Source organism: Brassica napus, chromosome C6 (assembly GCF_020379485.1).
Source record: "Brassica napus cultivar Da-Ae chromosome C6, Da-Ae, whole genome shotgun sequence".
NCBI lineage: Eukaryota > Viridiplantae > Streptophyta > Magnoliopsida > Brassicales > Brassicaceae > Brassica > Brassica napus.
Window position 1 is genome coordinate 46,342,994 of NC_063449.1, and position 26,582 is coordinate 46,369,575.

Genomic DNA, 26,582 nt, shown 5'->3' on the forward strand with positions numbered 1-26,582 from the left:
TTAAAGAGATTTACCCTTAAGTAAAAAATATATTTCTATAATTATGAGATTTATACTAACACAAGTCACAATCTATTTAATATCAGATATTAAATACATGTGATGACCTTATCAAATATTAGACATGTCAAAATTTACTTATTTATACATCCAACATTTTTTAAACAAAATTGCAAACCCACAAGATACAACCAAGCAAACTAAAAGTATTTGTAACTAGAAAGAACAAGTAAATGGATATGAATTATTTTCTGATAGTTTTTGGGATAGGCATCGCCGGTTGGGTGATAATAGCCTTGGTGACTACTGGAGTATGGTTTCTCCTCAAAAAGCTAAATCTGATCAGGCGAGAATCTTAATAAATTAAGCTCATTCAACTTATATTCTTCTTTGATCATTATCTATGTTAAGAGCAGTACTCAATACGAGTTTTTGAAAGACAAATGTTATTTTGTGCAGACAAGAATTATGTATGCTTATTAGTTCTTTATATTATACACATCTTTGCTTTATCCATTATATAATTCACTAATCAAAATTATGCATATTCACTTCTTTGTTTTAATCGTTTATAACATTAACTAAAAACAACCGATAGAAACCCTAACATGTTAGTCGTAACAAGCAACATGTGAACTAGTAAGCAACACTGTTATAAGCCCACACTAGCTCGATTCTACAAATTACAGTACAACCACAGGTTCCACTCTTAACATAAGCACATAGTAGCAAACATTCAAACACCGTGTTTACCTGATTCTTGCAATAGACACCACAAGGGCAGTAACCAGGTGTACACTCGGTATTGGTAATCACATTGAGGCATCTCTCACCACAAGCACTGTCAGGGTCTCCAAAATCAAACTTGCATTCACAGATAGAGATATCTTCCTCCTTTGATTGTGGCTCTGTATCACGTGTTCATCCTCTCAGATTAAACGGCGATGGTGACTATTTTATGATTCAGTCATAATTTCAGAAACTTTGTGTTTCCCCCCCAAAAAAAGAAAGAAACTTTTTGAAATATTTTTCCTATTCAATGATATGTCTTTATGTTTGTGATCTTCAATCATGACCGATGATTTTAACGGCCTCTCCCCTGATATTGATGATCCTCTTTAGAAAGCTCACAAAACCTGATCTTCCACAATCCAATCGACAAACCAAATCAGAATATCAAAAGATCTACATGTATTGCTTCTTTCTTTCTGGAATATCTTAGTCCTCTGGATTTTTGGTCAGTTTAATATATATATTATGGTATTGATTCTGTGTTTCTCGCCTTTGTCACTAACTCACACTATAGTCCTAGATGTAGACCTTTAGGTGATTTTAACCAATTAATTCATTGGAATGTTACATTGACAAGAATCGGGAGAAATAACTTACCACCATAAAAGTGAATCTGTCTTTGCAGATTTTAGTGGTTAACAAAAACAGTGCTTAATGGTAAGAAATGTGAATAGTAGTAAATGTGAATACATATGCTTTTGATACTCACTGACTTAATATAAGAAACTTTATTACATTTACAAGACTCTAAATGTATACTTCAACAACCTTATCGCAGTCAACCTAGCTTCGGAGCTGACAAGAAGGTGGATAATAACTAGCAGTGGCTGTCGACTAAAGGTGCATCACTCGGTTGATACAATGCGAGTTGCAAGAAAAGTTTCACGTTAAATGTGCAAAACTGATGCCAAAATGCAGATGGGACCATGTAAGTGTTGCATAGATTATATATATGATAGTTCCTTTTTAACACCTTTTCTTATCAATAAATGAACTTTGTAATGCCATGCCCTTCAAATGCATCCTCTAAGTTCCCCTGTGGAGAGACTAATCCAAAAGAAATAAAAATGCAAGCGTATTCCCAGTAAAGGGTATTGTCATTTTCATGTGTTGATAGGAATTATAAGTTGATTCTTATTTTTGAAAATAGATTGCTTAGAATCACTTTCTCTAGGCCACAACAGTCTCAGCCTAATCAAGTATCCAAAAAAACTGACATCATTTAGCTCCAGAGCAAGCCTGTTCATGGATTACCCAAGAAATATGTTCTATGTTGTTCATGACTTACAAATGAAGAGAAATATGGTTCTTTTTACTCTTTTGTTTGCGATTTTGATCAAATCACAAATTTGCCAAAGTGTCTCTATATCTTTTCTTGCAGGGATCAATGCATGTCTGAAAAACATAGAATGTGTAACCGAGCTACATGAGATTTCCATAGATGATCATGGAACACGACAAGGACCTTATATTGGAAGACATAGCCTTGAACAAGGTTAGCTTCGTTTATCTCTCTCTATATATGTTCCAACAGACTTGAGAATATAAGCATCGTAACAGTTTAATTTACCAATACGCAGAAGCCAAAACTTTATAATGAACTGAAGTTTTACATTATTAGATATTTCAAGCTTGCTTACAAAGGATATCTTCAAGATATAGTAGCAGGAGGAACAATGGAGGCGATCCATTTCTAATGATGACTTGAACGGTTATAGTGTGTAGTTTTGAGCCAAGCAAGAAGAAAACTCTGACACAAAGACGAATTGATGTTGAAGTCTTGGAGAGCAGGAGCAAGAACTGCAAACAGTTCATGGGTCTTGGATTCTATTGCAGATTGCCAAATTCTAGACTTGATATAATAAATTTGTGAGATTACATCTTTGGGTATTTTGTTTTAGTAATTTCATTTGTTTCCTTGCCGTTAATGCTTGCAGATCTTAGGTTTGTAGATGAAACTGAGAGTGTTGACTCATATAGTTTTGCATCATAACTCAGCAAAAAAGTTATATATATAATTTACGATTATGATGCAGTACTCACTTAGCGAATGAATGCAATAAGATGTAGTACTCATTTTTATTTTAATACATAGACTGCTGCAAGTAAGTGTTATTATCTAAAGTAAGTTTCCCGAGAAATTTTTCATATTAAATAAGTTCAAACTAATATGTACATTATTTCTTTTTACACTATCACTTAAAATATTTTTGAATTAAAAGAAAAAATTTCCACTTTGATTATATGTGTATTTTTCCTTAACACTTTAATTATATGTTTGTTTTCAAATAATAGATATCTCTGTCTCTATATACAATCAAAAGAGTTACTTGAAATTTGCTTTGTAAAAAAATTAACAATATTGACGACACAATACAAATCCAAATGATCAAAAACTGTTATTGATATAAACCCCCAAATTTGTAAAAAAAAATTATTAAGACTCCCAAACTATTAAATTCTTTATTAAAAAGTTTACAACTTTCAAAGCCTCCAAAATTTCGGGATAAGTTTTTGAAGGACATTAACATTTATCCAATAACAACTCTCCCCCTTTAAACAAACGAAAACGATATGAATTGAAATACCTAAAATATTTTTTTGTTAGATCAAGATAAGTGTTAAATTATAACTAAAACATATTATAATAAATATTATAAAATTAACAAATGTTCCACACGAAATGCAGAAAAATGAATTATCAAAATAGATAATATATACAATGTATGATTGCAATATTAAAAATTTAAAACACGTATAATTGTAATTTTTGGTATTACAATTTAAAGATTACTTACAATTTTAAATAAACTATACATTTTAAAATATTTAATAAAAAATATGATACATTATGTACTTTTTTTAGTTACTAACCCGGCCGCAGGACGGGCCAAATCCTAGTACTTCTAAAACCAAAAATGAGAAAATGATACGACTTACATATCTTTTTCACTTATAAATAAATCATTTTTAATTTAAATAGATTGATATACTTTAGTGTTTGTGCAAATCTCAAAAAACACCTTTTATTTTTTAATGTCTGATTAATTAAAATATCACAAAGGACTAAAAATATTACATAGAACAAATCTTAAATTCATGAAAATATCAAAAATATTCAGAAATTGTTGTTAAAAGTTAAATATAAAGATATCATACATATTCAGAAATTTTTTTAAATTTTTTTTTAAAGAAAATTCGTATCATAATACGAACTGATTTTTAAAAAATTAGAAATTATTTATTTTATTCTTTTCAAAATTTTAATATTTATTTATATTATATATTTTATAAATAAATAATTATAATTAAAAATGAGAATATAATGTCATTTAACCATTTTAATAAGTTGACTTTGGTCACTTTGACTTTGAATTAATTTTGGGAAGAAAAAAACTATTAAAACTTTAAAGAGATTTTGGGAAGTGACTGGAGGAAACCAACACACAACTAACCGGAATATGGAGAATGAGTCACCATATCCAAGATGCCAAGTGGATGCATCTTGGGTGACAAATTCGCCATTTTCTGGTGGAGGTTTTGTTCTCGAGCTGGCGCCTGGAACCGTTACGTATGGCTCCATTGGTATGGACCAGACCCTGTCTCCTACGCATGCGGAGTTCACCATCTTGCTTTACGCAATGAAAAATTCCCTACAGCTAGGAGTTATATCGATGTCCTTTGAATCGGACTGTCTTCAACTTGTCAAGCTGATTAACGATGAAGAAGATTGGCCAGCTATGGCTTCGGAATGGAATGAATTCATTCATCTATTATCTCTTTTTACTGTGTTTTCAATTTCTTTTATCGCAAGAGAGCGGAATGTAAGAGCGGACCTTCTTGCAAAAGGAACTCGTTCAAAAAACTCTATTTTCTCCCATGTAGACTCTGTAATTCCGGGATGGTTAGCCCACAAAGCTAACATTTTCATTCTGAATTAATAGAGCATGGAGTTCGATGTCAAAAAAAAAAAAAGTAAAAATATATATTTCTATAATTATGAGATTTATACAAACACAAGTCAAAATCTATTTAATATCAGATATATGCTAAACACATGTGATGACCTTATCAAATATTAGACATGTCAAAATTTACTTATTTATACATCCAACATTTTTTAAACAAACTTGCAAACCCACAAGATACAACCAAGCAAACTAAAAGAATTTGTAACAAGAAAGAATAAGTAAGTGGATATGGATTATTACCTGAAGCTTTTTGGGATAGTTTTTGGGATAGGCATCGCCGGTTCCTTGGTGGCTATTGGAGTATGGTTTCTCCTCAAAAAGCTAAATCTGATCGGACGAGAATCTTAATAAATTAAGCTCATTCAACTTATATTCTTCTTTGATCATTATCTATGTTAAGAGTAGTACTCAATACGAGTTCTTGAAAGACAAATGTTATTTTGTGCAGACAAGAATTATGTATGCTTATTAGTTCTTTATATTATACACATCTTTGCTTTATCCATTATATAATTCACTAATCAAAATTATGCATATTCACTTCTTTTGTTTTAATCGTATATAACATTAACTAAAAACAACCGATAGAAACCTTAACATGTTAGTTGTATAGAAACCAGTTGTGATTATGCATAATATAAAATTATAATCCCGGAAACAAATTAAAGCTAAAAGCATGTCAATAAGGATAAATCTAACTTATACCCAAACGAAGACAAAATATATGTGGACGGACTCTTCTTGGCGAGATTAAAACAATAAATTGTACAAATAGTGCAGCCTCTCGTTGGTGAAAAAGACTCTAATTTCGCTATAGATTTCATTGTCATCCTGAGAAGACCAGTACAATGGCCGGTAACAAAAACAGACCATGAAATTTGAGTTCTTGCTGCAAATTATGGTTATTCCGAAAGAAATCACGAAATTATATGGAACAGTAATCTCTTTGATTTTGTTATTATCAGTAGAGCAATATAAAGAGTTGTTTTGTCTCGATGGCTCCTACTGGAGTATTAAAATGAGATTAACAATCGTTTTCAATTCAGTCCGAAAAATGGTGTTTTTAGATTAGTACGAAGGTTATTTTCCTTGAGATTCAACTATTCAAAAGTAAATATGGAGCTTTTATATGTAAAATCTTCAGCCATCCATATGCAAAATAGATGTGTGTTAGTTTACTGATGTATTTTTTTTACATTTGGTTTGCTAGACCCAACCAATACTCATGCTGGATTAGAACGTTGGAACTAAAGGTTAATAGTTGTCAAGTTTAGACGAACAAAATAATTTCACACAACCATCCTACATAAAAAGTAAAGAATGTCATCAGCCCACACAATCTCCACAACCAAAATTTACAATTACACCAATACCAAAAGAATCATGAGAAATACAAGACCCAACCAAACGAGAACGCAGCCTAATAAACTTACAAAGAAACTTTAAAATGTATATTTGATAAGCTATAAAATCCCGCCGAAGCGCGGGTCTGTCATGGTTATATATATTCACATAGTTCTTCCTATTTTTTTAAAAAAAACGTATCATAAAAAAAACTGTTACGAATTTATCTTTTAAAGAAACTGAATTTGTTTATTTTATTATTTTAGATTTTTTAATATTTAAATATTTTATCTATTTCATAAATAAATAAAATAAAAATTACAAATGAAGATATAATTATCATTTAACCTTTTTAGTAAATTTATTTTGGTAACTTTGATTTTAGATTGTTATTTTGGAAATGAATTATTTTTTAAAAAAAATTTACCCTTAAAAGATCTACTTACAATAATTATGAGATTTATATGAACTCAAGTCACAATCTATTTAATAGGAGTATCATATACTAAACACATGTGATGATCTGATTAAATATTAGACATGACTAGATTTACTTATTTATACATCCAACATTTAAAAAAAAACAAGATCACAAACCCACAAGACACCACCAAACAAACAAAAAGAGATTGCAACAAGAAATAACAAGTGAATATGGATGAAGGTGTGAAGATTTTTTTGCTAATCGTCGGCATTGTGTCGTTGCTATGTTCGGTGGCTATTGTGGTCTGGTACCTCGTCAAAAAGCTAATTCTGATCAGGTCGTCGTAATACTGTGATGGATTAAGCTAATTTAACTTATATTCTTCTCTGATCATTGTATCTTTAAGGAATAATAATCAATATAAATTCTTAAAAGATAAATGTTATTTCGTTTAGACAAGAATTATGCATGCTTGTTAGTTCTTTATGTTATACACATCTTTTACTTTATCCCCTACATTATTCACTACTCATACTCATGTATGTTCATTTCTTTTGTTTTAATCGTATACAACATTGACTAAAAACAACCGATGATGAAAACCTGACATATTAGTTGTAGAAAAACCAGCTGTGAATGTAATTCCGTAGACAAATTAAGGCTAAAAAATGTCAATAAGGGTAAACCTAACTTAGACCACACAAAGATAAAATCTAAAGAGTTGTTTTGTTTCAATGGCTCCTACTCGAATATTAAAACGAGAGTGATAATCGTTCTCAATTCCGTTTTAAGAGTGGTGTTTTTGGATTAGTACGAAGATTATTTCCCTTGAGATTCAACTATTCTATAAGCAAATACGGAGCTTTTATATATAAAATTTTTTAGTCATCCATATGCAAAATAGATATGTATTAGTTTAGTTTGATCCCTAATGATGTATATTTTCTACATTTGTTTTGTTAATTTCCATTGCTTAGAACTAATTGCTTATAAGGTTTAATAATACAATTCACGGTTAAAAAAATACTCATGCTGGATTAAAACTTGGGAACTAAAAGTTAATAGTTGTCTAGTTTAATCGAAGAAAATAATCTCATACCACCATCCTACATAAAAGTAAAGAATGTCATTAGCGTACGCAATCTCCACGACCAAAGTTTACAATTACACCAATCATGTGAAATACTGGACCCAGCCAAAACAAGAACGCAACCTAATAAACTTATAAACAAGAACGCAAGTTTGAGCTCTACGCTTTGCCTCTTTCCATAAGATTACTTCTCCACAGTACCCAATTATGAACTGTCCTTCCTGAATCGCAAACACCAAACACACAATCATTTTATCTGTTCGTACCTGATTGAATATTCACTTGAGAAATGACTAACCTTTATTTGTTAGTATCGAGACGAACATTGGAAAAAAGAAGAAGCTTGCGTGCAGATGTAGCTTTTACCTTCTTTACCTCAGAGTTTTGGGAGAGAGAGAGAGAGAGAGAAGACGGCGAGCGACCGAGGAAGAAGACGGCGTTAAACTTTTTGTTCAGTTTTTTTTTCACAAGGCGTGAAAAGTTAGTAAGAGGTGTGTTAAAGAAAACTTTTTCATTAAAAACATTAAAAATTCCAAGATGCAACATAGTTTTTCTTATGTAACCTAGCTTGTTTAGCAAAAGAGAGTCTACAACATTAAGATTATATCTAGATATGTAATGAAAAGTGTAATCTCTATGTCTTGAGATCTCAAGGATATCCTGTAGCACAAAGGCAGCCTCTGTGATACGGAAGTTCTGATGGTTTGTTCAGTTTTGAACTGATTAAACTCATCAAATAAACTCTTACAATCTCCCATGAAGGCAACTTTAGAGTAGTTAAGTCTGATCATTTGCTGTGTTGCCATCAGGAGGGCTATTGCTTCAGCCTCTATAGTAGAACTCATAGGCGCTTCTGCTGAGGATCCATGCATGATTTGGGTGCCTTCTCTTCTGTGTAAGGACCAGCCAAACCCCATCTCCTCTAGAAGACTTCCAAGAAGCATCTACAAGGCAGCAGTAGTCAGAATTAGGAGGGAGCTTATCTTCTATCGAAATCTTGTTCAGACTTTTATTTGGTCTGTTTTGCTCTTCATCCCCTGTATTTTTGTTTGCCTCCTTCCACTGATCTAGATCTCTTAAAGCTCCATTGATCATCTGAATGATATGATCCCTTTTGTTGTTGAAAATAACATTGTTTATCATTTTCATTTTTAATACTTCTATAATCAAAAATAGGAAAATGATACGACTTACATATCTTTTTCACTTATAAATAAATCATTTTTAATTTAAATAGATTGATATACTTTAGTGTTTGTGCAAATCTAAAAAAAAATGTCTTTTCTTTTTTAATGTCTGATTAATTAAAATATTACAAAGGACTAAAAATATTACATAGACAAATCTTAAATTCATGAAAATATCAAAATATTCAGAAATCATTGTTAAATTTTAAATTTAAAGATATCATACATATTCAGAAATTTTATAAATTTTTTTAAGAAAAGTCGTATCATAATACAAACTGATTTTTTTTAAAGATTGAAATTATTTATTTTATTCTTTTCAAAATTTTAATCTTTATTTATATTATATATTTTATTAATAAATAATTTAAATTAAAAATGAGAATATAATGTCATTTAACCATTTTAGTAAGTTTACTTTGGTCACTTTGACTTTGAATTAATTTTGGGAAAAAAACTATTAAAAACTTTAAAGAGATTTACCCTTAAGTAAAAAATATATTTCTATAATTATGAGATTTATACGAACACAAGTCACAATCTATTTAATATCAGATATATGCTAAACACATGTGATGACCTTATCAAATATTAGACATGTCAAAATTTACTTATTCATACATCCAACATTTTTTAAACTGCAAACCCAAACAAAATTTGCAAACCCAACCAAGCAAACTAAAAGAATTTGTAACAAGAAAGAACAAGTAAATGGATATGATTTATCTTCTGAAGCTTTTGGGGATAGCTTTTGGGTTAGGCATCGCCGGTATTGCGATAGTAGCCTTGGTGACTATTGGAGTATGGGTTCTCCTCATAAAGCTAAATCTGATAGGAGGAGAATCTGAATAAATTAAGCTCATTCAACTTATATTTTTCTTTGATCATTATCTATTTTAAGAGTAGTACTCAATACGAGTTCTTGAAAGACAAATGTTATTTTGTGCAGACAAGAATTATGTATGCTTATTTTTCTTTATATTATACACATCTTTGCTTTATCCATTATATAATTTACTAATCAAAATTATGCATATTCACTTCTTTTGTTTTACTCGTTTATAACATTAACTAAAAACAACCGACAGAAACCCTAACATGTTAGTTGTATAGAAACTAGTTGTGATTATGAATAAGATAAAATTGTAATCTCGGAGACAAATTAAAGCTAAAAGCATGTCAATAAGGATAAATCTAACTTATACCCAAACGAAGACAAAATATATGTGGACAGACTCTTCTTGGCGACATTAAAACAATAAATTGTAAAAATAATGCAGCCTCGTTGGTGAAAAAGACTCTCTAGTTTCGCTATAGATTTCATTGTCATCCTGAGAAGACCAGTACAATGGTCAGTAACAAAAACAGACTATGAAATTGGAGTGCTTGCTGCAAACTATCGTTACTCCGAAAGACATCATGAAATTTTACGGGACGGTAATCTCTTTGATTTGTTATTATCAGTAGAGCAATATAAAGAGTTGTTTTGTCTCGATGGCTTCTACTGAAGTATTTTAAAATAAGAGTGACAATCGTTCTCAATTCAGTTTGAAGAATGGTGTTTTTGGATTAGTACGAAGATTATTTTTCTTGAGATTTGGCTATTCAGAAGCAAATATAGAGCTTTTATATGTAAAATATTTAGTCATCCATACGCAAAATAGATGTGTGTTAGTTTATTGATATTTTTTTTCTACATTTGTTTTGCTAATTCTCATTTTTAGAACTTTTTACTTGAGGCTTAATAATACAATTCAGCGTTAAAAAAAATTCTCATGCTGGATTAGAACTTGGGAACTAAAGGTTAATAGTTTTCAGGTTTAGACCAAGAAAATAATTTTTCTGCATTTGTTTTGCTAATTATCATTTTTAGAACTTTTTGCTTAAGGAGCGCTAAAATATTCTCACGATGGATTATAACTTGGGAACCAAAGGTTAATAGTTGTCATTAGCCCACACAATCTCCAACAAAAAATTACAATTACACCAATACTAAAAGAATCATGTGAAATATTGACCCAACCAAACAAGAATGCAACCTAATAAACTTACATACAAACTTTAACATGTATATTTGATAAAGTATAAAATCCTGCGCGGATCTGCCCTGATTATATATATTCACATAGCTCTTCCTTTTTTAAAGAAAATGCATAATAAATAAAACAATTACGAATTTATCTTTCAAAGAAACTGAATTTATTTATTTTATTACATTCAAATTTTTAATATTTATATTATATATATATATATTACATAAATAAATAATTACAAATTACAAATCAAGATATAATTATCATTTGATCTACTTATGATTATAAGATTTATACGAACGCAAGTCACAATCTATTTAATATCAGATATATGCTAAACACATGTGATGATCTGATCAAATAGTAGACATGTCCAGATTTACTTATTTATACATCCCCCATTTTTAAAAAACAAGATCACAAACCCACAAGACACCACCAAACAAAATAAAAGAGATTGTAACAAGAACTAACAAGTGAATATGGATGAACATGTGAAGATTGGTGGGCTAGCCGTCATCATGGGGCTGTTGGGAGGCTCGGTGATTTTTATGACATTTTTACTTATCAAAAAGATAATTGAGATCATCAGACTTTTGTAATACTGTGATGGATTAAGCTAATCCAACAGTGGTTTTAGGTTTTAGGTTTTAGTCAAACCAAACCACTTGTTTGATAGATAGATAGTTCTTAACTTGGGCCTTATTTCTCGGCCCAAACGTAGCAAACATCGGTAGACTTTATTTTCCTTCCAATACATTACATACGCACGACGCTTTTGGGAGCTTTAATCGTTAACCGTCCACGTCACAAAAAAAACGACTACACCACACTCGCGGCAACCTAGTAGAGCGCGTGGATCTAACTACGACAAGGAGCGTGGAGCGTGGTTCCCAAAATTCAAATTTAAATAATTTTATCCCGCCATTCCCTTTGGACCTACAATTTTTTTTTGTTTAAAAAGACGCTTCAATCTCTCAACATTCTCTGATCAATTCGAGATGGATTTTCATGGAATGAATCGGAAAAATCTACAAATCCTATGTAAAAAGCATGGGATCCCTGCGAATCTCAAGAACATCGAGATGGCTAATCGACTCGCTTCTCTTATTTTCCAGGTGATTGCAAACGATCCTCAATTTTTCCTTCTGTTCTGGTTTTCGATTCTCGTAATCGTGAGAATCGCTGTAGGAAAATTTGTGTTAGGAGTCGATTGATTTTGTTTTGGGTGTTTATTTAATGTATAGAAGGAAGATGAAGAAACTGTAACGGAAACGAAGGAGGAGGAGGCGAATCTAGTTGCTAGCAGAAAAGCTAAGAAAGTAAGATTCAGTCATGAGACTGATAATCAAATTTTCGAATTCACTCGATCGGTTAAGAAGAGTGTTAGAACGCGTCGTAGTCGCGGCCAAGATGGGGATGCTAAAGCTCCTCCTCAGCCAGGTGGAGGTATAGAGCTAAGGCGGTCGAAGCGGAGTGTGTCTAAGGGGATAGGATCTAATGGAGATGATGTGTCAAACTCGATAAGTGGGATTGGCTCTAGTGGTAGTGTTCAAGAAGAGGTAGGGATGTTAACAATGGGTTTTTACCCATAGGGTACCCTAAACCCGGTTGGAATTTAAAAACCAAAACCCGTATATTCAGTTTTCAAAATTCGCGGGTTTATTTTGGGCGGGTCTTGATTTATAAATTACCCGTTCGGGTTTTACCCTATCGGGTTTCGGGTACCCTATGGGTTTTTAAAAATATATATATATAATTGAAAGGACGACTTTTACCCTAATTTTTAAGGATTTAAATGATTGAAATCAAAAATTAGATGTATAAATCAAAACATACAATGCCCACTATTAAATTTTGCACTCTCTATAACTTATTTATTTACTTACATTATGGATATAGTATAAATTTGCAAATTGAAAATTATGAATGATGAAAATTTTATTTGTTACTTTATACAGAAAATAAATTTGATAATTGAAAATTAATCAAATTTAATACAAAACATGATTAAAATTAAATATTCAATACATATAAATTTAAGTTAAAACTATAAAACTTTAACTAAAAAACCACAAAACTCAAAAAGAGTTTTTTCGGGTACCCGTGGGTAACCCTAAAGTTCTAGGGTTTTTCGCGAGCTACCCTAATAGTACCGGGTTTTTTTCGGGTTTTATAGTTTAGGGTATTTTCTGGGCGGGTTTAGTTTGGGTTCGGGCCGGGCCGGGTTTTTTTGCCCATGACAACATCCCTAAGAAGAGGGTAAAGATGTAGATTCGATTGTTTCTGAACAGTTGGAAGATAAAGGTATCCAGGATGGGAGACGGTCCACGAGACTTGCTGGTAAAATTGAGAAATCATGCGTGGAAGGTGGGACATCTAAGTCAGTAGCTTTATTACCTGCTGCTAAGCGGTCAAAGCGAATTGGCTCTGGTGGTAGTAGTACTCAAGAAGAGGGTAAAGATATTGATTTGAATGCTCCAGAACGGTTTGAAGATAGAGATGTTCAGGGTGGGAAACGGTCTAGGCGACTGGCTGCTAAAACTGAGAAATCATTTGAGGAAGGTGGGACATCCAAGTTAGTAGCTTTAGTTCCTGATGCTAAGCGGTCAAAGCGAATTGGCTCTGGTGGTAGTACTCAAGAAGAGGGTAAAGATACTGATTTGAATGCTCCAGAACGGTTTGAAGATAGAGATGTTCAGGGTGGGAAACGGTCTAGGCGACTGGCTGCTAAAACTGAGAAATCATTTGAGGAAGGTGGGACATCCAAGTTAGTAGCTTTAGTTCCTGATGCTAAGCGGTCAAAGCGAATTGGCTCTGGTGGTAGTACTCAAGAAGAGGGTAAAGATACTGATTTGAATGCTCCAGAACGGTTTGAAGATAGAGATGTTCAGGGTGGGAGACGGTCTAGGCGACTGGCTGCTAAAACTGAGAAATCTTCTGAGGAAGGTGGGATGTCAAAGTCGGTGACTTTATTGCCTGCTGCTAAGCGGTCAAAAGAACTTGTAGACGTGGTTAACAAAGAAGATGAAAGGGAAATAGGAGAACCTAATAGGAAGGGTGGTGGTTCTAAAGTTGAAATGGTGCGTAGGCGGTCTATGCGGTTTGTGAATGAGCAGACCAGTGCTCAGGATCAGAGAAGGTCAGTGAGGCTTAAAGCTAGTGTGGAGAACACATCAATGGGGCAAGCGAAGAATGATTCAGTGAAGGCTTCAAGAGTAGTTAAAGGGAATCTAGTTGATAAGAAGACGGATGAGAATCTTGTCAAATCGAAAAGAGTTACTAGAAATATGAAGCGGGGCAGATCAGGAGAGCCAGAGGTGGACATTGGAGCTGCATCAAACCAAAGCAACCTAACGCCTAAGAAGACTTTGAATGAGTTCGTTCACTTTGAGCAAGAAGAAGCTTGTGGAGCTGATGTTAAAGCTGGAGGCTCTTCCAAGAATCAAGAATGCATTAAGGATAAGCCTCAAGGAATAATAATAACTGAGGACTCTCCTTCTTTCTCCCAAGCCAAAGCTGCAGAACCTGTTAGGATGCTTGAGAAGGTTTTAGACCCTACACTGGATAAGTCAGATGATAGTTCACAAAGGTCAAACATCCGAGAGATTAATTGTGAACGTATGGAAGAAGAATGTGAAGAGAAACTTGAGCGAGAGACAGTTTCTATGCCCCTGATGGAGGAGGAAAAAGAGGAAGTATCACCACGCTCTCTAAGCAGCCCAAAAGATAAGCTACACGTCCCTACTGGCCATATCATTGTTAAGGATAGTGCTTCAACAGTTATAGCAGAGGAAAGTACCAAAACAAAGGACGAAACCCTTATTTACTCTCCTGAATCTGAGCTTAAGGAGACTAGCTCTATAGCTAAGTTAGCAAACGTTGAAGGTATATACGTTTTGATATGATTATTTTTTTCCACGTTTATGGGTAACTAATCATTTTCTAATATGCGCTTTCCTCTTATGTTTTATTTAATCACAGGAAGTCTGGAAAACTCAACTGAACGTTGGAAAGAGATTCACTCAGGCAAAGATGATGAGAAAGGTTCCTTGGAGAACGTACAAGCAGAAAATTTGCATGGGAACGTTTCTGAATGCAACACTGAGAGTAGCAGTGCAGAAGAAGAAATGGAGATTAGTAAGATCGGTGGTCTGAGTGTTGCTCACTGTGTAAATTTAATACCAGAAAAACTTTTGGGTGAGTACTCTCAGTTAGAGCCAGAAGAAGCAGAGCGGCCTAACGTGGAAGCTAGAAGCTCTTCCCAGAAAGTGAAGAAGATAGTGGCTCAAGAATTCGTAAAAGATAAGCCACAAGAAGTGGCTGACGACTCACCTTCTACATCTGAAACCAAAGCTACAGAACCTACTGTGATTTCTGAGAATGTTTTGGATTCTACACGGACAGTGTCAGGTGAGACGTCAGCGGTGAGAAACAGTCACGAGTTGAATTCTGAAGTTTTGGAAGAAGGACGTGAAGAGAAACATGAGCTAGCCATGACTAAGAAAGACCAAGTGGAAACATCATCACTCTCTGAATTTCTTACTGAGCGCTCAGAAGTGAAAACCTGCCTAGATAACCGCATCACTAGCTGTTCTCTATCTGTGGAAGCTACTTTGTCTCCTGCTTCAGTACAATTAGCAATGAGCAACCCGGAAGCCGATCTAGGCGTGCCTACTGGCAATGATATTGTTTCGACGGTTATAACCAAGGAGGAAACCCTTATTTTAACCCCTACATCTGAGCTTAAGGAGGATAACGCTGGTGCTAAGATATCAAAAGTAGAAGGTATGTACTCTTAGTTCATTAGATTTATATTTTTCTATTACAGTTTTGCTATCTAATTCGTTTCTAATATGCGTATCTTTCTGATATTTAATCACAGCAATCCTGGGAAACTCAGCTGAATGTTGCAAAGAGGATGAGAAAGGTTCCTTGGAGAAGGATGTCCAAGCAGAAAATTTGCATGTAAACTTTTCTGAATGCATCACTGAGAAGAGCAGCTCAGAAGAAGTGGAGATTAGTAAGGACGGTTGTAAGAGTGCAAATCTGACGCCAGAGAAACTTTTGGATACGTACACTCAATTGGTGCCAGAAGAAGCAGGGGGACCTAATGTGGAAATTAGAAGCTCTTCCAAGAGAATGAAGACAGTGAGTTCAGAATGCCTAAAAGAGAATCCACAAGGAATGGCTGAGGAGTCGCCTTCTACATTCGTGACCAAAACTGCAGAAACTCTCATGATGTCTGAGAATGTTTCAGTTGATATTTCACCGGTGGGAAACACTCAAGAGTTGTATCCTGAACTTACGGATGAAGAACGTGAAGAGAAACAAGAGCTAGACATAGTTCTGGTGGCTGAGACAGAGAAGGAGAAAAAGAAAGCATCATCATCATCTGAGCTATTTGTGGAAACCACTCCACCTCCTCCTTCTTTAGTACAGATAGCAGTGAGCAACCCTGAATCCGAGCTAAGTGTGCCTACTAGACATATCCTTGTTAAGGATATTGTTTCAGTAGTTATTGCTGAGGAAGATATTAAAACCGAGGAGGTTCCTAAATCAGTGCAGAGCTTTGTAGCTAAATTTGCAGAAACAGATGGTATATCCTCGTTTTCATTTTTAGTAATTTTTTGCTTTTATGGTCAACTTTGTTTTAATCTAATCTGGTTTCTTTCTGACGCTTATTCACAGCAGTCCTGGAAAATTCAGCTGAATGTTCGAACAAGAGTCTTTCAATCAAATATGATGGTAAAGGTTCCTTAGAGAAGGAAAAACAATCAGCAAAGCGACATGGAAACTTCTCTGAATACAACGCTGAGAATAGCAATGCAGAAGAAGAAGCAGACATCTGTAAAGTTGGTCGTATTAGCGCTGGTCATGGTGTATACCGGGAGAAGCTCGATGAGGTCGAGGATGAGAGTCTAATGAAATCTGTGCAAACAATTTCTAGTGAGAGAGGTTGTGAACCAAATCCGTTGGTGCTAAGTGGATCGTTGTCAACTGAATTTGCTTCTCACTCACACAAGGAAGAGAACGTTTCAGAGTGTTTGGAGGAAGAGGAAATGAAAGCTTTATCCCAACCTACACCAATAAATAAAGCTGCTAGCAACGAACTTGACAGTTCATCTCTATTCACTACCCCCGAGAGGAACTTGATGTTAATGGAGCAGCTCAGCGAAAGTGGAAAGATCTGTGAAGCTCATATAGTGACCCAGCACAATGATGAAGCAGTAGAGTCTGTTGTTTTCACAACTCCTGAAAAAGTTTTACTGCTGGGTGATTCTGGGCTAGATGAGGTGGGAAAGGAAGAGGAGCATACAACCACAGACTTTCCTGATGAATCTGATATTCTCAATACCAGCCAAAATGAAGCTTTTAATGAAGGAGAAAGAATAGAGGTTGAGCTTCATGACGAGCCTAACATTACCGCTAGCCCACTGAGACAATCCAGTGTAGGAGACTTCAAAGAAGATAGAAACGAAAGGAATGAAGAAAATCGGACTGTTGAGCTCCATTGTGAATCCGGCACTTGCACTGGACAGGATAAACATGATGGAGCAGAGAATAGTGGAGGAAACAAAGATATGGAGTTATATGAAGAATCTGTTGTTTTCACTGGTCTGGAGGAGAGGCATGAGCTTTTTGGGGATTCTAGAGAAGATGAACTCAATATGGATGCACAGTTCTATGACGAAGCTGGATTATCCACTGAGATGCACAAAGATCTACCTTTAGCAGACCCTGAACTAGGCAAAGCAGGATGGCTAGAAATTAATAATGATGACAAGTCAGGTAGCCTGGAGGGGCGATTGTTAAATGGAGACTCTGAACAAAAGAAAACAAAAAAGGCGCCTGCAGAGTTTCATGATGAGTCTGCTGTTCCCAGTATTCCAGAAAGACATCCATTCCCGGAAGAGTCTGAACAGGAAGAAGCTGCAAAAAGTGAAGAAAACAATGCTTTGGAATCGCAAGCTGACTGTGACAACTTCACTGCCGCCAACGTAAATGCTAAGTCTCATGATATGTCCGATGTTCTCACTGCTTCTGAAAGCCACTCTATTATGGGAGCCTTTGAGCCAGATGGAAAAGAAAACAAGGATGTGGAATTGTTGGGTGAATCTAACATTTCCACAAACGAAGAGTCTGGACAAGATGGAAAGATAAAATATAATACAGCAGCCACTTGCGAAGAGTCTTCTTTTTTCATTTCTCCAGAAAGGCGACACCATCTAGGAAACACTGAACCACACACTGCTGGAAAGCAAGAACGAAAGGAAGTGGAGTTCAAGGACGAGTCTACCTTCTTCACTAGGCTCGAGACTCGTTTACTTTTGGGAGAGTCTACTCAGGACCGTCTTGATAATGGCAAGTCTGGCTCAGCCAAGTATCAAAGCCATCATGCTTCTTCTCCCAAAGTTATTTTGAAGGACGACAGTGTGGCTCGGGAATGTCAAGTTGCAGCTCCAGATTTCAGAGAAAACACTATTGTTGATTCAAGTGGTAGTATCGCATCCAAAGTTTCTTATAGCCATGAGTTCAGTGCCGGGGAAGTATCTGCAGGTGCAGAGTTTATGCCAAAAGCTTCTCAGGCAAAAAATGTTGCAGGTCTAGATGCCATACAAGGGACATCAAAGCAAAGCAGAGGGAATTCTCCACATGTTGACACATGCCATACTATGGGGGCTGACACTATCATGGATGCAGAAAGAAATGTTTCCTTGAGCTCCTATGTTCTTTCCTTACCAGCTGAAGGTAATTCTGAGACGATTGGCGAAATTTCCAACCACATAGAAGTTGCTGGAACCTGTTCGTTGGTGTCTGGTGAGCAACTTTTCTTAAAATTTTCATGGATTTAGTATTAGCCTATAGTTATCATGCTCATGAATGTTCTTTCTTTTTCCCTACGACGCAGAAGAATCTGGCCCTTCCACAGACATTCAGAATCAGATACATGATGCAGTGGAGGAACTGCCAGTAACAGGTAACCAACACATTAACACTCTTATTTTTCAGCATCATACACTTTGTTTTTGGAGACATACATAAGTGCAAGATAGTTCAAATGTTTCCAATCATTCGTTGACTATAATGATGTAGACGAGCTCATAGATGCAAAGTTAACCAAGAACACTCAAAGTGATTCCGAGACAATTGGCTTACCAGATGAAGGTGATTCCAAGTCAATTGTTGAAAATCCCAGCCAACTTGAAATTACTGGGACCTGCTCCATGGTGTCAGGTGAGAAACTTTCTGACACTTTTGTTAATATGAAGTCGAGATCATGTGGCCTAATAATAAGTTTCCTTTTTATTTAAAGTTGGTACACTTATGTAGTTCTCTCTGTTGACTTAAAATACTCTTTATTGTCTTTCTTCATCCCTGAAATGCAGAAAGATCTACCCCTCCCATGGACAATCAGAACCATATAAATGACGCTCTGAACGAGGAACTGGCAGTAACAGGTGATTAGCACATTAACACTCCTTTATTTTCAACATCACATTTTTCTTGAAGACATTGATAACTTAAAGATCTTTCAATTATTTCCAATCATTTATAGACAATAGCAAAGCAGACGAGCTCATAGAAGCAAAAGTAACGAAGAACGTTGACTCTTCAGGTGGCTCTGATGTCTCTGGAAAGACATGCGTCTTAGCTGGAACAGAGGATGAGCACTTAGGCTATAATTCTGAAGTAACTGATCATGTTGATACTGCATTTGGTAAATTTCGTTTCTACATGTAAGCAATTTCCAGGTGAGACTTACTATGGTTGGATACTCTTGACTAATCCAATGCAAATCTCACAGAGAACGACATCTCTCTAACTCCTGATGGATCTACTCTTCAGAAAAACAGGAACGAAGAAGGTTAGATTTCTAACACATCTTCCGTAGCTCGAGTAGCTAAAACTATGACTTACACTTAAAATCACTTTCTTTTTTTCCTTTTTGAAATAGCTGCGGCAGATGATGAAATGGTTAATGGAAAAGCTACTCCGAGTCCTGAAGAAGCCTTGGTTAAGCCATCTGATAACATTGGTGAATCAGGTACGTTATCAGAGAAGCGAGTAACAAGAGAACCGATCTTGATTTACAGAACACAAGCGAAGCCTAAATGGCATGACATGAAAGAGAATGCACCAAACTCAAAGATTGTGGATAATCTTAACGTAACAGCTCCAAGGACATCGAAGAGACAGCCGCTCCAAGACTTGAGGAAGAACTAGAAAGACACAGAGAATCGGCATATCTCATGCACGTTTATGGTTTGTCTCAAACTTCCCTTATTTGCTTTGTGACATGCATGTCTAGTAAACCTTTCAAACTTGTTTTATTTGCCTGTGTGTTTTCAAATAGTTAAAACCATTCTGGCTTTTGATTTTTTTTTTTTTTCCCAAATTGAAAACTTTATATATAACAAAAGGCTTTTACAACCATCAAGAGCATATCCGATTACGATTCCACAAACCTCCCCAACAAAAACCGTTATGATACATAACTACACAATCATCATCAACACCCACACAAGGGTGGACCAAAAGGAAATTGCCATGACTCTGTTAACTATCATATGCTCCACTTTCATTCACGTACATATGATCCAACCAACGTGGATGGCCAACCGCTACATAAGACTGCATCAGACCAAGCTGCCTGACACTCTGAGCGATGAAAGAGGCACATCTAACTGAAGCCAAAAGTCCAAACCTTAACTCCCATGCCTCGAGAGACCGGAGCTCTCTCTTAATCTCTGTAGCTTCAAACTGTAAGTTAGGCCACAAGGCGGGTTTCTCTATTGCCTCAACTATATCCCCAAAGGTTGAAAGAAAGATCACCTTATTCTTCTTCAAACTCTTCATACTTTCTAAAACCCACAACCAGATCTGTAGCTTAGCCTCATTGATCGACTTCACATCTGAGAAAGCCCTCCTACTATGTAGTAGAACTCTTCTCTTCTCATCTTTCACTATCCACGCCGCCCCCATGAACCCAAGACCTTTCGACCAGTCCATGTCAAACTCACAAAGGACCCATCCTTTGGCAATTTTCGGAGCATTACCTAGTACTCCCTTCTCTATCACACCCGCCTCCACTTGGTCCATTCCACTCTGAACTTGTTGAGCTACAAACCATACATCAGCTTCCTCTTTGGCTTTCTTTCTGATTTCATCTGCTTCAAACAATTTTCCTTCAAAGATAAAGGCGTTTCTGTTCTTCCATAAGTACCACAGGACCCACGGCCAGCTTCTGTTGATTTCAATATCGAACCTTACATCCTTACTCACCTTCAGGAGGTATGCGATGTTTTCATAGATCGAATGGTCGCTGAAACCACCCCGAGGAGAGGGGATATTGGATACCGCCCAACACTTCCTAGGTAGGTGGCAGGAAAAGAGTATATGGTTCACCGATTCCCCTTCAAAGCCACACAGCTGACATCGATCATCGCACTTCATTCCCCTTTCCCTTAATAGATCAGCTACCGGCAGGGCTTGAGACACAGCTTTCCAAACAAAAGTTCTTATCTTAGGGGCCGTCTGCACTTTCCAGATTTGAGATTTCAGGCTATTGAGGGATGGTTGAGCTTCGGCAACTTGACGTATCTCTTTGCTCTTTTCCTGGGCCGCTAGCCAATAACCCGATTTAACCGAGTAAGCACCTGATTTGTTAAACTTCCACACCCAGAAATCTTCTTTAGACGTCACCGGTTGGTTATTCAAAAGAATTTGGATGTCTGAAGGCACAAAAACCTCTTCCAATGCCTGAATATTCCATCTTCTATTTTGGAAATCTATCAGCTCCCTTACCCTCAAATTCACATTGAATGTACAGTTTTTTATCCAGGGAGCTCTCATGCCGTACCCATCCGCTTCATCTTCTACCCATTTGTCCGTCCAAACGTGTATAGAGTTTCCATCGCCAACTCGTTTCTGAAGACCTTTAAGTATCAGTTCCCTCCCAGATAACAAACTTCTCCAAGCAAAGGATGGCTTGTCACCCAGTTTGGCGTCCAAAAAGTTAGAACTTGGAAAGTATCTGCTCTTGAGGAATCGGGCCAACAAGCAGTGGGGGAAAGTAAGAACTTTCCAGGCCTGTTTAGCCAGCAACGCCTGATTAAAGGCTTCCAAGTCTCTAAATCCCATTCCACCACTCTCCTTTGGCAAGCAAAGCTTCTCCCAAGCTATCCAATGGATTTTCCTAATATGCGCATCAGATCCCCACCAGAAGTTTGCCATGGCACTGGACATATTGGCACAGATTGTTTTCGGGAGTTTAAAGACTGACATCGCAAAAACAGGCAGGGCCGATGCTGACGTCTTTAATAATATTTCTTTGCCGGCCTGTGATAGGTTCCTTAGGTACCAAGCATTCAGTCTACCATTCACCTTTCCTTTTAAATAGCCTAGCAGGTCTACCTTAGAGCCGCTAAAGCATTCCGGCAGCCCCAAATATTTGCTTGAACCTCCTTCATTCGAGATACCCAGCACCCTCTGAATCGCAAGTTTAACAGCGGGATCAACCTTAGATCCAAAGGATACGGCTGATTTCTGCAAGTTGATCGTCTGTCCTGTTGCACAGCCATACACCTCGAGCACTTGGTTCAGAGTCCTAGCTTGATTTTCAGACGCTTTGCACATAAACAAACTGTCGTCGGCAAATAGCAAATGGTGAACTGAGGGCCCCTCCTCAACAAACTTCAAGCCGTTTAGCAAGCTTAATCTTTCTGCTCTATTCAATAGGTGTGTAAGCCCTTCCGTACACAACACAAATAGAAACGGCGAGAGGGGATCACCTTGTCGTAGACCACGTTGCGGTTTGACCATCCCAAAAGGTTGATCATTCACCAGTACTGCAAAGGAAACAGAAGTGACGCATGCCATAATCAGCTTAACCCATCTGGCGTCGAAACCAATAGCCTCCATCAAGCTCCTAAGATAGCTCCATTCCACCTTGTCGTATGCCTTTGACATGTCCGTTTTCACCACCATTGTCTCAGTCATGATGCTCGGATTAGTCCGTATAGCATGAACCGCTTCATGGGCAATTGCAATGTTATCTGTAATCAGCCTCTCCGCCACGAAGGCAGATTGATTGACGGATATCAGCTCAGGGAGGATGGGCTGTAGGCGATATACCAATACCTTTGCGATGATTTTATACAGGACGGAGCATAAACTTATCGGTCGCATATCAGCCATAGTCTCGGGCTCCTGGACTTTAGGTATGAGACAGATATATGTGAAGTTCCAATCCGCCGGCATTCTCCCTGTTACAAAGAACTTCTTTACTTCAGCTGATACTCTTGGCCCTATCTCATCCCAATATTGCTGGAAGAAGAAACCCGACATTCCATCCGGCCCTGGAGCACTTGCGCCTTTTATACTGAAGACAGCACATTTGATTTCCTCATCAGAAACTTCGACGGTCATTTGCCGGTTCATTTCATCTGAAACTCTTGGTCTCATATCCTGTAGCAAAGGCTGGTAGCTTGGGGGATTAGAAGATCTGAAAAGCTCATTAAAGTAGTCGACCGCCACTTGAGCTTTTGCTGCTTCTGACCATTGCTCTACTCCATTCCCATTCTTGATTCTAACCAGTCTTTTCTTCGCTCTGTTTGCCTTAACCGATTCATGAAAGAAGTTGGAGTTTCGGTCACCATATTTAAGCCATTTTTCCATGCTTCTCTGCTGCCAGTAGAGTTCCTCTTCTTTATACGCTCTACATAGCTCTTTCTTTATCACCCTGATCGCATGCCAACACGGGTAGTTTCTTGATTGAAACCATTCTAGCCTCCTCTCCAAAATATGAATTTTATCTTTGGCATTGAAGACCCTCTGTTTCTTCCATTCACTCAAAGCACCACGACAGTCTCGAAGTCTTTTCGCCACATTTCTATTTTCGGACCCTTCCGCTGCACCTCTCCACGCCTCTATGATCTTATGTTTCACTCCCGGTTGAAACAAGAATTTTTTGTCAAATCTGAACTGACCCACTCTTCTTTCTTGATAAGCTTGAAGTTTCAGTAGCACAGGTCTGTGATCAGAGCCTCGTTTGTCCAGGAACCTCTGATTCGACCCAGGAAAAAATCTCAGCCAAGCTTTATTCCCAAAAGCCCTGTCTAGACAACATTGGATCCACTTATGCCATCTTTGCCCCGCCCATGTAAATCTGATGCCAGATGACTCTAGTTCTTCCATTCCACAAGCCGCAAGCATATCCCCAAAAGGTTTGAATGAAGCTTCAGATCTCATGGGGCCTCCCGTTTTTTCATCATTGTTGAGGATGTCATTGAAGTCTCCAATTAAGCACCACTTATCTCTTCTGGTGACCCCTATCCTGCTGATTCTTTCCCAAACAATCTCCTTCCCCTCTGAAGACGGTTCACCATATAAACATGAGAGGAAAAAACTAACCTCTCCATATTGAACCTGCATATCGATCAGATTCTTATTTGCATATTTAATATCCAGCTTGATGTCGCTTTTCCAAAATAATGCCAAGCCCCCACTCAAGCCTCTCGGATCAATTGTGAATACCCTATCATACCCGAGCCACTGCTGCAAATCCACCAAAATGTTTCTACAATTCTTAGTCTCCATTAAGAACATGATCTCCGGGAAATGAGTTCGACGTATTTCCCGGAGTCTCTGAATTGTCAGGTCTTGAGTACGTCCCAAGCCCTGGCAATTCCAGCTCAATATGCTCATTAAATATTGGGCGATCCCTTCCTCGGGATCACCTTTAGGGTTTTAGACTTCTCCGAAACTAGAAGATCCCCAACTTCAGTTTCTACCTTTCTCTTCTTACTCCCTTCCACTCTCTTATCAGCTGCTTTATCCCATAGGACTCCCTCTTCCTTTTCCGCGTTCAAAAGCAGCCTAGGATTTCTTCTTGACTTGGGAGGACGTCTACGCTGATATGTTTTCTTCTTAGTCCCGGATGAAGCACACGGTTCCGAAAAACCAGTACTAAACACCGTCGAACTAGGAGGAGAACCCATATAAATGGCATCAAACTTAGTGTCATCACTTCCACCCATTGTGATCTTTTCAGCGTTCCATCGTCCTGCTGTATCAGCTCTGATTGCAGAAGCCATAAATTTCTCCTGTTGGTTTCTGCCTTCCAAAGGCTTCTTTAATTCCTCATAGCTGAAAACTATCCCTTTCCCTCTGTCAAAGTCTTGAGAAATAATGGGAGGTGTCTCAAGTCTCAACATTGTACGCTTCAGCATAGGATCTTGTTCCACCGCAGCTACCGAGCCTCTCACTCTTTCTTGCCTCACGTATCTGTCCTCTTCGGTGGCCAACATCATATACTGTCTCATTTCATCCAGCACCTCTTTTATTATTTTCGGCTTTCCAGTAATTGAACTTATCCCCACCTGATCTTCAGTAAGAACTCCAAAAAGAGGATCATTTTCTTTTAAAACAACTTGTTTTACTTCCATCTCCTTTGAGATCCTTTGGCTTCTTACAAGAGTTTCATCTTTTCTTCTTTTCACTACCAGAGGACACACCTTTTGCTCATGGTTCAGCCTATGACAAGTAAAGCATCGCTTTTGGATCCTTTCATAGTCAAAATGGATCTTCACCGGCTTTGCTCCTTTAATGTTGACAACCCTTGACATCTTCAAAGGGTTCGCCACATTGAACTTCACTTGGACTCTTTCATAGGGTTGAGTTTGCGGTTTTGTGGGGTCAAAGATAAATTCCTTAACTTCTCCCAGCAGCTCTCCCAGCGCCATGATAGCTTCCTTTGTGTAGTAATTCATAGGAATGTTGCTAATCCGCACCCACAGCAGAATAAACTGCAGATAATCGTCTGGTGGTTCTTCAACCCACCTCTCAATCGCCAAAGCCCATTCATTGAAGGTATGTACTCCTTTCGCCAATACATCAAGTAAATCGTACTCATGGTCGAAGAAGAATTGAAAACGCTCCTTGGACAGAGCCACTCCTCGACATCTACCCTCCTTCTGCCATTTTCCAGGCATCCTCCAAATTAAAGTTGACATTTTCTGGCATTCTGGGTTTAGGATTCTACCCACCAGACTCAGCTTATTCTTCTCATTCGAACAGAACCCCGGTAGATCCGGCATTTCGAACGGTTCATCTTCTTCCTCCAGTGAAAGAGCCATCAAGGCTCTGTCCATTGCCGCCGACATCGGTAAAGATAATCTTCGAAGCTCCAATCAGACTAAAACCAAAGACGTTCACCCGATTGATTGCCCCAAATCCGATCTAGCTTTTTCCACGATCAAAGAACACTCGATCTTATCTTCACTTTTACTAAAAAGAACGTAGAAAGAACCACAAAGTGGTTGAACTGCTTCAGGAAAACGTGTTTTTCTTTCTTTTTCAGGGACCCACGTACCACTACTTTACTCCAAGTTGAGAGAATCTTAAGCCCATTCTAGGGACGCCGAACTTACTTGCCTGACAGTCACTCTGACGGAAGAATTAGAAATGTTTGGTTATTGTTAAATTATAGATTTTTTGAACTTATTTGATTTATTGTGCAGCAAAAGTTACCATTAAAATAATTAGTTGTATATTGTAAACAAAGGTCAGATAAAATCAGATCCCAGAGTCTATTCTGTTTTTAAAGACTCGTCAGCGATTAATAACTATTCCCTTCACATCACAATTCACAACCACACTAGCTTCCTGGTCTTTTCTCCTTTCGAACCTATCAATCTTCAAAGAAAATGGCTACCGATCCCAGTTTCATGGTTACAT

The 26,582-nt window shown here is 37.0% G+C and overlaps 3 protein-coding genes and 1 long non-coding RNA gene across 13 annotated transcripts; 3 read left to right on the forward strand and 1 right to left on the reverse strand.

Moving 5' to 3' along the window:
* Positions 1–96: 96 nt before the first annotated feature.
* LOC111209600 lies at positions 97–745 on the forward strand. Its single transcript, XM_048761495.1, has one exon. The coding sequence runs from the start codon at positions 234–236 to the stop codon at positions 357–359; it is 126 nt and encodes a 41-aa protein (XP_048617452.1). The 5' UTR covers positions 97–233; the 3' UTR covers positions 360–745.
* A 64-nt stretch (positions 746–809) lies between these two features.
* On the forward strand, positions 810–2,720 carry LOC111209601. The gene is made up of 4 exons (XR_002661028.2): positions 810–1,191; positions 1,571–1,720; positions 2,174–2,287; positions 2,424–2,720. It is a non-coding gene; the product is annotated as an uncharacterized LOC111209601 (long non-coding RNA).
* Positions 2,721–11,779: 9,059 nt separating this feature from the next.
* On the forward strand, positions 11,780–26,467 carry LOC106421651. Of its 10 annotated transcripts, XM_048761504.1 has the most exons (14): positions 11,780–11,959; positions 12,089–12,403; positions 13,103–14,729; positions 14,826–15,629; positions 15,727–16,440; positions 16,533–18,662; positions 18,754–18,822; positions 18,939–19,079; positions 19,232–19,303; positions 19,402–19,563; positions 19,651–19,710; positions 19,801–19,890; positions 20,020–20,108; positions 26,206–26,467. In XM_048761504.1, exons 1-13 carry the CDS (start codon positions 11,843–11,845, stop codon positions 20,067–20,069), a joined length of 6,351 nt encoding a protein of 2,116 aa, XP_048617461.1. In that variant the 5' UTR covers positions 11,780–11,842; the 3' UTR covers positions 20,070–20,108; positions 26,206–26,467. The 10 variants fall into 10 exon arrangements, 9 of the variants coding, with proteins under 9 accessions (XP_048617461.1, XP_048617454.1, XP_048617460.1 ...); XR_007325337.1 differs by lacking the exon at positions 26,206–26,467 and having other exon boundaries at positions 19,402–19,582; positions 20,020–20,227; XM_048761497.1 differs by having other exon boundaries at positions 19,801–20,108; positions 26,206–26,464.
* LOC106377913 lies at positions 20,403–26,008 on the reverse strand. The gene is made up of 2 exons (XM_013818127.2): positions 24,584–26,008; positions 20,403–24,524 (listed from the first exon to the last, which is right to left on the reverse strand). The coding sequence occupies exons 1-2, from the start codon at positions 26,006–26,008 to the stop codon at positions 20,403–20,405; spliced, it is 5,547 nt and encodes a 1,848-aa protein (XP_013673581.2).
* Positions 26,468–26,582: the final 115 nt, after the last annotated feature.